The sequence below is a fragment of the Anoplolepis gracilipes genome, chromosome 8 (assembly GCF_047496725.1).
Source record: "Anoplolepis gracilipes chromosome 8, ASM4749672v1, whole genome shotgun sequence".
In the NCBI taxonomy this organism is placed as follows: Eukaryota; Metazoa; Arthropoda; class Insecta; order Hymenoptera; family Formicidae; genus Anoplolepis; species Anoplolepis gracilipes.
Window position 1 is genome coordinate 245,138 of NC_132977.1, and position 13,058 is coordinate 258,195.

The following is a 13,058-nucleotide window of genomic DNA, read 5'->3' on the forward strand; positions in this document are numbered from 1 at the left end:
TTTAAAATAATAGTAATAGTTTTTTTTTTTTCTTTTTTTTTGTGAGAACTAAATACTTCATTAAATATAAAAACAGTTATTTATCTAAAAGGTATTGTAATTTGTAGTCTGATTAGCAGAATATCCAATGAAATTGGTTCTTTATAAAAATGGGTGGAGCTCAATCAAGTTATCCTTACGAAGACTCCTAGATTAAAGGAGTGGTGAGAGATAGCTTGCAGATTGCTTTTATGATACGCTCGATAAAGGCGTATTTGAGAAAGGCACGAGCGAGAATATAGAGTCGCCGAACTGTGTCGATCATTGCTTTCCGTTTGCTTGCAGTATCTGATCAAAGTGAATGAGATCAAAACGAAGAAGGGCATCGAGCTGTTGCAGCATCTAGTCGAATATTATCACGCGCAAACAAAGTGAGTATAACTCAGTTAATCCTTTGAGCGATGTATTATATATTATTAATAATACCGCAATTTCGTTGTTCACTGAACAATGAATCGATATCGAGTTATTATCATAAGAAACATTTATCTTTCTCAAAATTTTAATTTTTGAAATACTCGTATAAAGCATTTAAAAAAAAAAAAAATGATCGAAGCGGCTAATTTAATTTTCTGCTGAGATTAATGTTTGGATTTTTAGTTATTTTCAGGATGGTTTAAAGACCATTGAACACTTTGGCTCGTACGTAGCCGATCTGAGCGTGAAGCTGCAAAAAATCAGACAGACGCAGGATGAAGAAAGGAGACGACTAACGGAACTGAGGAGTCTTCTTAGGAGTTCTGGATGTGACAAGGAGGTAACATCGACGAGAGCCAAGGCTTCTCCTGACATTATTAATTCGTCACGGAAAGCGCACGATTGTAGGAGTAGATTTAATAGTCTTTAATTGGTACCGTTACTTCTTCACTTTCGTTTCATCGACACAGTAGACGATAACATTCTTCTTCAGGCGTCATCTTATTTATATAACGTATATTTTAATCTATTTAATATAAAATTAAATGCTTTAAAAGTTTGCTAATATTTTGAAGAAACTTTATCATTTCTTGTCTGTTAAAATTTTGTAAATTATTTATATATTCATTTCACATCACTGTTGTACATAGGTCATACGTGAAATCTTAAACTACGTTTACCATTGCATTTCACACAGCTAAATGCGAACGCGAATGTTGGTTACTCGCTGCACCAGCTGCAAGGTGACAAGCAACACGGCGTCACACGTTCCGGCCACCTGCTGAAGAAGAGCGAGGGTAAGATGAGGCGAGTCTGGCAGAAGAGGCGATGCGCCGTGCAGGCGGAGGGTTATCTCGATATCTGTCACGCGGACGAGAACAAACCGCCCACCAGGGTGAATCTATTGACCTGCCAGATCAAATTGGTGCCAGACGACAAACGGGGTTTCGATCTCATCAGTTGTAAGTATTAGTCGCTTGATGCCCGAGCGACTCTGTTCTCGTCGTTTCCTCGTAATGACGACACACCGCGACGGACTGACGCCGCGTAATACTGTCATTGTCTCGATTTCAGACAATAGAACGTACCACTTTCAAGCGGAAGACGAGGCGGACCAGCGCGCATGGATGTCGGTCCTAGTGAACTGCAAGGAGCGCGCCCTGTTGCGGGCGTTCGACGCGAGCGGCAAAGCGGAGGCCGGCAGTGGCAATCCTAGCCTTGTAGAGCTCCAGCAGGCCGTCATACGATGCGTTATGCGATTACCCGGAAACGATCAGTGCTGCGATTGCTCCTCGCAGAACGGTAACTTTGAATGTCGTAGATTGTTAGAGGCTAGCCTTTCTTTAACGCGTGCCAAGTCCGCTCCGTTATACTTGGCGCGTGGTTAAAGCGCCTTTCCATCAAATTGACGTATTGGGAAACTGGTTAGGTTGATTTATAATTATTTCTCCGATCGCACGTCTGACGATGGGAATCTTTCTCAGCTATTAGAATTGTCAAATAGTCTTTCAATTTCAAAGTATATATGCATCATCTCTATCAGATTATACGCGTACAGAATTAAAATTTTTCCATCGTCGAAAGAACGTTTTTGTTACTAGATGACATGAATGTTCTTCGGTTCGCTGGCCGTAGGGGCATTGTCGTGGATGTTTCCGCACAACAAAGCAACAACTTTGCGAGCGCTCTAGTTCTCGCGGTTGCGTTTTGTTGTCGAATGACAATTGTCTCCTTTTCAGACGCCACGTGGCTGTCGACGAACTTCGGCATAATAGTGTGCATAGAGTGTAGCGGCATCCACCGAGACTTGGGCGTGCACATATCGCGAATACAATCCTTGACGTTGGATAACGTCGGCACCGCTCAACTGTTGCTGGCTCGACATATGACCAATCAGGCATTCAACGAGGTGATGGAAGCGACGTTACGTCACAATCTCAAACCGTCACCGACATCGACAATGTGAGCAAACTTATAATGAATGCGTACTCGTATCCATTAGTCGTACTCGACATTTTTTACATTTTCGCTTTACTCGGTATTTTCATATTTATTTATTTATTCACTTTTTTGTTTGTTCTTTAGGGAAGAGCGATACGAGTTTATACGCGCCAAATACGTGGACAAAAGATATGTAATGAACACATGCGCCGACGAGCGTGATCTACTTTCCGATTTGGAGCATGCGGTTAATAACCGTGATTTACAACAACTTTTGCAAGTTTACGCCGAAAACGTGGATCTGGCTGCGCCGTTGCCAACATCGGTGAGGATATTATCGATATTAATTTTCATAAAGTTTTCTTATGTCCAAGGAAATGATTAAGAAAAATGCTTTCACGGTTACAGAAATAAAAATAATGGCGATAAAATGTATTCTAGTCTCGATAATTTCTTTTTAGATTTAAAAAATAATTCCTTTAATCGTATGAAAAGAAAAAGTTTTATAAAGATCTGTATCTATTTCGATTAGGACGTAGGCGAAACGGCGTTACACTTGGCCATTCTGCGTGAGATGGGCAGCAGTTTGCACATCGTGGACTTTCTAGTACAAAACATGCCTAGCGGCGGCATCGATAGGGCAACTATCGACGGTGAAACGGCGTTGCATCTTTCCGCGCGGCACGACAGAGCGGAAGCAATGAAGCTGCTTCTGCGAGCTGGCGCGGATCCCTCGCATCGTAATAAACAGGACAAGACTCCGTTGGATATTGCGCAGGAAATGGGACATCATACCTGCAAAGAATTGGTAATTTAGCGAAATAAATACTTTTCAGTTTATTTGTGATCTTGATATGTTTTTTTTACAATTTTTCGTAATATTTGATTAATCAAAATACATCTAACAATTGCTGATTCCTTTGAAGAATCGAAAAATAAGAAATCAACGAATTACTTTCAGCTCAGTCACGCTCTTCAGAGGCAGAAAACGTTGTTTGACAACGTAAACATTGACTGGAATCTTTCTCACGATGAAGGTTCCACGGACTTCTCAGATGATGAAACTATAATAGAAGACAGGGTGAGTGCACCAAATCTTAAGACGGAATAATACGGCATATACATTCTACGATTTATATACTTATCTGAATATATATTTACAATCACAAATGTTCCTTTTATAGAACGGATGCTTGACGCCTGAAAAGAAATCACGTAGCAGACCACCGTCATATGCCGGAGGTGGTGGTACTGGATCGGGTGACTCCCCGGTGACATTGCGCAGTCGGAGCAGCACCTGCGATAGTTTACAAAGCGGATCCTCCCCGAGTGCCTCGACGAATCGCCAACAAATGCCTCCGCCGCCACCGCCACAAGCGAGGAAGCCTGTAGCTGGTGAGCTAGACGTATTCTTATTGCTATTACGTTCAGCAAAGATAATAGTCGACCATTCAGTTAGTAACTGAATATGACTTTTGCTCATGTTTAAATCCAGTAAATTTTGACACATTGAATATGCATATTCTACTATTTTATATTAATAAAACACAACTAGGGACAATATTTTTCCTTTGTTGAACGCACTTATAATAATTATAATAATTATAATAATTGTAATTTTGTATAATCAACTTTATAATTTCTCTGCGTGTTTCTAATATTTTGATTATGCCAATATTTTCGCGCAGTTCCCACTCCCATGGCACCGGACATTTCACTAAACATCCACGGTTCGCTGAAGAAGCGGGTAGCACCACCACCGCCGCCACCCACCGGAAATACCGCTACCGCAAGTGGCGTCGTATTACCGTCGTCGCACTACGGTACGCTACCCACGTTGGCTACGTCGACGCACAGTCGTACGACCAGCGAGCCGATTTTAGCCGGCCACACTTTACACACTCTACCGCATACGTTGAACACATTAAATAGCCAACATCATAAGAGATCACCGAGTGGCGACTCGTCGACCGGACATGGTACATTCGATAGATAAATCTCGCAGGCAAAGCTTGCTGATATTCTATATCATATTGACATGTATCTCTCTTTCTGCGAATAGGTATGGACAAAATGAACAGCTCGACATTGCAAAGACCGCGAAATCCACCGCCTCCGGCGCCATCCGGCGTCACGTCCAGACTTAGCAACGGACGTAGCAGTGAATCCCTGAGCTCCATGTGCTCGGATCACGGTCTAGGCAATCCCATTCCGCCACCGCGAAAGGTAAATTGTACTTAAATTGTCTCGATAGGAATTTCGCGATTTTGCAGAAATTGGGGAAGATTGTTTTTATATGTACAGGATAGGTATTTTTTTTTTTTTTTTTTTTTTTTTTTTTTTTGCGAAACGTAAGATTACATTTTTTTCTAAATTTGAGATACGTACATTTTAATTGGCTATTCAGCTAACGAAAACTTAAGAAATTTATTTAGGATTCTAACAAGATTTATGTACATCGTCCTAGAGGAGATTCGAATCGAGCGAGTGTTTTGTATATTGAACTTTGAGACTGCAGCTGTAAGTACAGCTGCTTCAACAAATGCAAAAGATATTATTAATAATTCAATACATATCGGTGAAAAAGTGACGAGATTCTTTAACACAAATACATATATTCTAATTTAAAACATTAGTAAATCTTGGAAAAAGATTAATCAATGAGATCTTATATATAATGAGTAGGTCTCGTGGTTAGCGGATGTAAGATTTTAACCAAAAGTGTGGAAAACACAAGATTTTGATGCATAGAAATATTTTTGATATGCAAAACTCTCGCTCTCATTTCTCCCATTCCTTTAATTTATCTTTGAATGAGGCTGCCGATGGTACAATTATACGTTAATATTGATATTATATCTATATATTTCCTAAAAAGTGTTTAATATCAACATTATACAACTATCGCACTGTCTCACACCTTACCTGTTTGCACACATACCGGATGGTTGCCGTTTAATCGAAGTTTATACTAATGCAGTAGGGGAAGGTATAACTAACCAGGTTGTTTTCCTCCGTAGTGTAGTTTTCACTCGTGCAGGCTTGAGTATTTCGCATATTGTAGTATTAACCATACGTCATGCACATCGACCCTTATTTGTTAACTCATCGTTCATATTTACAATACCATGTATAATTGATCCTTGTTTATATTAATTGTGAACATGTAATCATTGAAAGACTTATCTAACGTGTAATACCTAGAAGAATTATCATTTTATTATTCTAGTCATTTCACTCATTGTCATTTCATCAAATCAAATATATAAATAATCACTGCTAATTCATTATAATATAAACATTGCAAAAAAATAACGTTCCAAAGATAAAACACTAATCTTCACTCTTTAACAGAATTTTTGAATTAATTTTTACAAGTGTTACGTAAAATCAAGGTTCGAGGTTTAAAAATATTTTTCGAGATTAAAGTCGATTAATAAGGCAATAAAAAGAGTATAATAATTTACAAAATATTGAGCAATTTATTGCGAATGAAATAATTCACTGCGCGATACATAATAATTTGAGTTAAATATATATGGTCAGATGTAAAATATCTATCCATCTACCTATTTGGTGTGTGGATATCAAAATGCATGAATTTCAAGATCAGTGTGCTTTATGGTTTGTCATTAACCATTGTTGGTACAGCGAAGGGACCGGTCCAGGCTAGAGAGCTACGCCGAAGAGCCTTCATCTTTGCTCCTAAATCTGAATCTGGTAAACATCAGTCATCCCACATTACCCAGCATGTTACACTTGAAATTACATACCTATTTTTAGAAATGTAATCTCGAAATAAAATGCAATCGTATAACATCGCGATGATTAACGATAAAATCTGAATGATAATTTATACTTTATCTGCCAATGATACTTTCAAGTGTAGCACTGTTTTGCATGATCAGTCGTTCGTATCATCATTTGTATAACTTGGAGACTTCGGATGTGATATTTCCGCGTTATAATTATTTCGACCTTGCTGTCAGTTGGAGCGTACAGATATTTCTTATCGGTTAAGATACCAGCCGATTATAACAATGATATTGAATCTCTCTTTCGTAACAACTATATAAATAACTCTGTGTGTATATTGGCCTTCTGACCTTTGACAACGTGAAATGCGTTGCATTGTGTGCAAACTAACAGCTACATTTTTCTCGGCCGATTAGCAATCCTATCCGATTCGTATTAATCTACACGTGACTTTCTTAATAAAAATTATTTTCTTTTCATGATTCTTGTGTAATCTAAACTACAGTTTACACATATCTGGGAAATTATTAAATGCAAAATATATATAACTGTAAATACTGATTCTCGCATGGATTTCCCCGAATGGATTTATGTTTGGCAATACTTGAATGCATCCGTTATACTACTTCTTCCGACTCGTGTGATATATCCCCTTTAAAACTCTTACTCTAATAAGCTCTATTCGAATATTAAAAATCAGATAACTAGCATGTGATCTCGATGTTTCATATTGGAAATTCTAGTATTTATATATATATATATAATAAATATATCAGAAACGTACACATATTTTTATATTTTATTAAAAATTGTTCGTATTTATTATATATTAGAATAAAATTTGTTATTTTTATATTTATACAATTATTTATTTTATAGTGTGCTACATACTATCAGTTAATGTTGCACAATTAATGTAGGTATCGCTTCTTTTTATTCTACAAAAAAAAAAAAATAATTTAGAGAGTTGATTTTATAAATAAAATTAATTATTAACAAATTATTAATGAATTAATCGACGCCGATGAAAATAACTTTACGGCATTTTGCGAACTTGCAATAATTTTCCTAGAATTTCCAATGTTTTCTGGAGAACAAGTATTCTTGCGCGCTTGTCGTCCCATGAGAAAGATACAAGCAACAAAAGTGCTTGCTTCTGCGAGATGACTGAAACGCGCACGTTAATTACGATAATTATCCGATTCTCATTTCTACGAATGATTTTTTCGTCCCACATAGCCAACCTCATCGACTTTGACGGGTTTTCGACGCTGTCGAGCCCTGTATGACTGCGTGGCCGACAACGAGGACGAGCTGTCATTTCGCGAGGGCGAGGTCATCATCGTCACGAACGAACAGACCGACGACGACAATTGGATGGAGGGCGCGTTAGAACGAGCACCGGAACGACGTGGCATGTTTCCGATTAGCTTCGTGCACATGCTGCAAGATTAACATTCGGTAAGCCTCAATTCGTTAACGAGCGTCACAAGCACTGCCAGTTCGATGAGTGTAGCCAGTCTTGGCCGAAGAAGCTGGCTAAGGAAGCCTAGGGAATGAACCAGTGATGACACGTGCATACGAGCCATCTTTCCGTTGTCTCTTCAGAACACGATGAGAGCCTAACGTTCAAAGGAATAAATAACGTTAGATATTGACGAGCGCCGTTACTAAATAAAGAGTTTAGTCTGCATTTTGACTCTCTCGTTCCCGTTGTGTCTCGTAGGAAAACTGGTATCCTTAACAAGAAGTCAGAGTGCATCAGTTGCGAAAGGGTGGAATTTACACCAGATAATAAATACTTAAGAAAATTGAACAAAATAGTGATATAGATCTATTTTTTTTTGTTTTTAAATACACGAAACAAGCTTAGGATTCTAATTTTTATTTTTTATTGCTTTATAAAAATAAAATAATTAGCATAAAAAAATAATGAAATTTTGTTTTATTTTAAAATACATTTATAATTAAAAAGGAAAATTAATATATATATACATTGTGAAATTCTATTTTTATTGTGTGAAATTCTATTTAATTAATTTATATTACTGTTATATATATATATATATATTTGCATAATTATTTACAAATTTAATTATCCCGAAAGATTACATACCTTGTTGACGATTTTTTGAACACTAAGATTTTTGTCTATGGTGCAAAGTTATTTTTATTCATATGGCTCTCTTCTAATAATACTTCATGAACGATTCTTTTAAATCGATCAAGTATTTTGTAAAGTAAATTTAAATTTCCACTTTTTTCACATGTATGATGCACGGTCAATATACGGTATGTTATCTTGTTTTGCTCTAAGGAAATTACAAAATAAATATTAATGAATTTTTTTGGGGTTCAAATAAAGTTAATAGACACTTTGAAGATTTTACACTGACATGAGCCATAATCAATACGTACATCGTGAATTGCATTAACTACGTGACTGCGAGAATAATAATATTTAGTATTAGTGTCTTACGCTGGATGACAATCATATCGAGACTTTTGAAGGCACGTGAATATTACAGTCGATAATAAATACTCGGCAATTGTCTTGTCATCCAGACAGATATGATTACGCAGCGGGGGGTTTATCTCTCCTCAAAGTGTAATATCTTCTCTCGTTCTCTTTAAAACATAAGATTAAAAAGAAAGCTAATTGTACAAACGCCGCAATGTCGACATTCACTGGTTTCCGGTGTTTGTCGAAGAATGTTGTATCTGAAGAGTTTATACGTAGAGATCATATATGTATTCGTCTATTCATATTATATACTTTTACGATATCCAAGATATAATCTATAGTTAGAAATCCGGCTAACAAAGTATGACGTGGAAGTGATATAAGAATATATGTCGCGCAGCAGTCGATGTTGAAATCAAGGATGAATAAAGATGATTCTTGATTGTAAAATCGCGCGACGCTAATATGTGATATATAATATTTCAGAGTGAACTATTAACACGCTATGCATTTTTTTAAACGAACAAATCGTGCGTCGATTGACATTTTCCATAAACGAGATAATAGAGATTTTGTCCGATTCATTCAACGTATGTACAAGACGTTTCTAAAAAAAAAAAAGAAAGAGAGAGAGAGAGAGAGCGCACAAACAAATATCTATCGATAGAGAAAAATTTAATAATAAATATATAACAATAAATAATTATATGTAGAACGCTCTCTAAAGAAATATATAAAGACTCTCGAATCTACAGATTAGAGAAAATAAGCTTTCACTGGTCAACTTGCAGTAATGTCTAAAAAAAAAATCCTGTATAATACACTCTCGCGATGCTGATTGCGCCAATAATAAGGAAGAAGAGAGATGCACAGTTCACATGGTTTCGATGTCTTAACGTTCGTGTGTTCTACTGATCTGGCGAACACTTTTTTTTTTTTTCATACTGCCAATAAAATGGATCGATTTAACGTAAGGATAGGTAGCTGAAACTCTCTCGTGGTATAAAATATCGTATTTATATCCTCTACATTTAGCGCTAAATGCTGATTCCCCAAGTCTGAGATGCCAATCAAATGTAATCTTCTTCTAATACAAGACAAATAAATCTCGGAATCAAACGACCAGATCTGACGTTAAATGTAAGGTACAAATACGGAATCGTAGTCTTTATAATAGCAAAGTGATTAAAGTTAAAAGAAAGAAAGATAAGATAAGATAAGAGGAGGCAAATTTATACGGTCGTCAAGCACGAGATGTTACGCACCGATATTGCATGAGACATAGTATTATTAGCGTACTCGATTTAAATAAGTACGTCATTATGAACGAGTGTATATTTTTTCTGTAATGCCATACTACATGTTAGTCGATCCTCAAATAGAATAGAATAGAAGATACCGAAATCGGTATCTTATTAGCCGCCAAGCGTGCTACGAAAAATGACGGAAACGTATAACATGACGCGAAAATCTTCACATCTCGCGTTTATTATTATTATTATTATTAAATTCTATTTGAATGTACGAGACCAAAGAGGATATTGCAAAAAAAAAAAAAAAAAAAAGAGAGAGAGAGAGAGAGTTGCGAGTCGAAAATGGAACGTTTGCGGAACCGTTTTATAACATTCTGGTAAATGTTCTCGATCATTTTCCGAAAAGACTGTAGCAAAAGGGGTACTTACTACTATTATAATAACGTGATTAATTACTACTGCTGTTTTGTCGATAAAATGGTGCCGCAAACAATCACGATTCAGTAACATTAGTCTAGATTCTAGATCGACAAGATCGGCGTGTGTTCCTCATGTATTTATTATACAAATCGCGTATCGATGCTTGTGGGCACAGTACGAATTTAATTAATTTCTTTCCTTACGATTATTATAAGAGCTTTGTACATACAAAGACGAACGAAAGTAGAATATATACCGTTGTAACGCTATTAACTGTGACATTAATTTCTTAAGTGTAATTGATTGATTTAGATGTATTAAGGGCGCGCACCCCTAACTTTCATTTAACTTTTTTATTTTTTTTTTTTTTTTTTTTTTTTTTACGTAGTTACAAGGAATTTCTAATGAGCAAGAGATATGTATTATCTTATGGTTTTATTCCGGCGAGACTAAAAAAGGAATATCTCTGTGAATCACGTTACTTATATATATAGGAGGAGCTAAATACGTTCACGTTTTATTTTTCCGATAGCGCTTTATCATTGTCGTGATAAAAAAAAATTATATGCAAATCATTTTGAAAGATATAATTCACACAATTCATAATCTTCATAAAATACAGGAGAGAAAATCGAAAAAGCTACAAATAACATTATTCAAAAGCAATGCTTTTCGTGAAAATTTACTTTTACAGAAAAAAAAATGTTCTGCTTTAAAAAGAAAAAAGTATATATATATATATATATATATATATTATTCATTAATAAAATTTATAAACATAATATAAACTATAAAGATACAGACAATATTATCGAATTTTCGACTCGAACCACCAAGTTGGGAATCGGCAGTTAATAATAAAAAGTTTTCACGAGGGCACTCTTCGCGTTTTTCATTTTCTCAATTCATGATTTTTTTCGCAGCATATAATCTATATAAACAAGTAACGTAAACACCAATACACAATATCAAATACCCATGCTTGTGCGTTAACACACTTGTAATTAAACAAAGTAAGATTGTTCTTCTGGAGTCAGTTTAATAAAAATTTTTGTAGACATCTTAAACACAAATAGAAGATTAGAGAAACAGAAAGTATAAAATTACGGCTGGATGCAATTTTGTTTTTAAGTCAAAGCGATAGAATATATAAGCTCGTCCAGCGGACGATACGTAGTGTTATATTGAAGTTGTATCTTATAACTTCGATATGTAGTATATCTGTAATAAAAGAAAAAAACCGTTATCTATATTTAATATTAGATCAACAGTCTTTCTCACCAAACTCCACGTTGTCTTGGACATCCATCGACTTCTTCGCAAACGCATCAACACAATATTATCAACATTTATCTTCGGAATAGAATAAAACGCGTGTCGTCGATCTATGTAAATAGATGTATAGATAAAAGTAGAATTTGTGCACGTGTATGTGTGTGTATGCTTGACGACAAGAGGAAGCGTAATAAATTGATGTTTATATTATACCGACATATAAATTATATATACACACACACACACACATATTATATATTGAATTACGAGCTAGACTTAAGAAGTATGTGGATACTGTCTATTTAAATATAACTGTATGATTTAATTGTATGATGCGATCGAGATCCTTTGCATTTCAAACTTAAAGATAGTCGTTAACAGATAGATTGTAAGTATTTATTATTATTTTCTAGCCACTTTCTCTCGTACATTAGACGGGACGCGTGAATGTATAGTTCAAACTAGAGACCTTTAAGTAAGAGTCTGATGTAGAGATTTACTAGCTAATTGATGTTGACAAATAATAAGAACCATGTGTCGTACAGTATATTACATGTCTCTAATTAATATATACATATGTACACTCTAAATGTAGAGTGCACTGTTTATCAAAATTCTGACTCTTTATGTCCAGACTCTTTCGTGTGGGTCTCTAGTGAAAACGAAAAAGGTTCTTCGAATATTTGGTACGAACAATAGCAAGATGCGTGACTCGAGCCAATCATCAGTGATTAATTAAATTCTCTGTCTATATCTATAGAGCTAATGTTATTATATCTCTGGAAAGAGATGAGAAATCTTTTAATTTACGTCAGTTCTTTTAGCTAATTAACTTTCAATCAATGGAATAAAAATTCAAAAAAACTGATTGTGAGACAAAGGATCAACAAGACTTTCAGACGTTTTTGTTATCCGAGTTTCTGTATTCATTTTGTATAATTAGAGCTATGGAACTTGACGGAGAATCGCGAAGAGATTTCAATTTATCAAAGTGTCGATGCAACCACCCATCTTGGAGAAAGGAAAATCACCTCGATCGATTCTCGTATCGAAGAAACGCAAATTCGAGGATTTTTTTTTTTTTTTTTTTATCAGGGGAGCGTAAATCGTTTTTGTACTCGTATCCAATATTTTAACAACCTTGCATCGATATTGCGTGTAAGAAGATGCATATTAATATATTAAATCCCCCGCGTATACGTAGCCATTCCGTTAGAGATGGTGAGCAAGGAAGGAGAATGATGACGACGCAAAAGTCGGTCGAACAAAATCATATGATTCTAGATATTCGGCGAACGCGTGTTGTGTCGCCGGTACAGGTCTAAATATTTATATACAATATTACACGGAAAATGATAACATTGTATCGACGTTTACTATTATCTTTCACCGTTAAAACTGTGCACAACGTCTTCGAATGGGGCGCGATTTCAAAAAATGTAACAAAAGGAGAAAATAAATGCTGTTTAGAGAACTATAAAATCAATAACGCT

At 35.6% G+C, this 13,058-nt stretch overlaps 1 protein-coding gene across 3 annotated transcripts in view; it reads left to right on the top strand.

Moving 5' to 3' along the window:
• Asap (ArfGAP domain of ASAP) overlaps window positions 1-13,054 on the top strand; it is a 49,759-nt gene extending 36,705 nt beyond the window's left edge. Inside the window, exons 5-17 of one of the 3 annotated variants that reach the window (XM_072897630.1) lie at window positions 325-410; window positions 640-796; window positions 1,154-1,418; window positions 1,531-1,758; window positions 2,196-2,418; window positions 2,542-2,722; window positions 2,930-3,205; window positions 3,359-3,478; window positions 3,582-3,792; window positions 4,086-4,220; window positions 4,460-4,623; window positions 6,049-6,117; window positions 7,393-13,054. In XM_072897630.1, coding sequence (XP_072753731.1) covers window positions 325-410; window positions 640-796; window positions 1,154-1,418; window positions 1,531-1,758; window positions 2,196-2,418; window positions 2,542-2,722; window positions 2,930-3,205; window positions 3,359-3,478; window positions 3,582-3,792; window positions 4,086-4,220; window positions 4,460-4,623; window positions 6,049-6,117; window positions 7,393-7,608 — 2,331 coding nt within the window. In that variant the 3' untranslated portion in view covers window positions 7,609-13,054. Of the gene's footprint in view, window positions 1-324; window positions 411-639; window positions 797-1,153; window positions 1,419-1,530; window positions 1,759-2,195; window positions 2,419-2,541; window positions 2,723-2,929; window positions 3,206-3,358; window positions 3,479-3,581; window positions 3,793-4,085; window positions 4,377-4,459; window positions 4,624-6,048; window positions 6,118-7,392 lie in introns of all 3 variants that reach the window. The other 2 variants (XM_072897627.1, XM_072897628.1) reach the window with 2 other exon arrangements.
• Window positions 13,055-13,058: the final 4 nt, after the last annotated feature.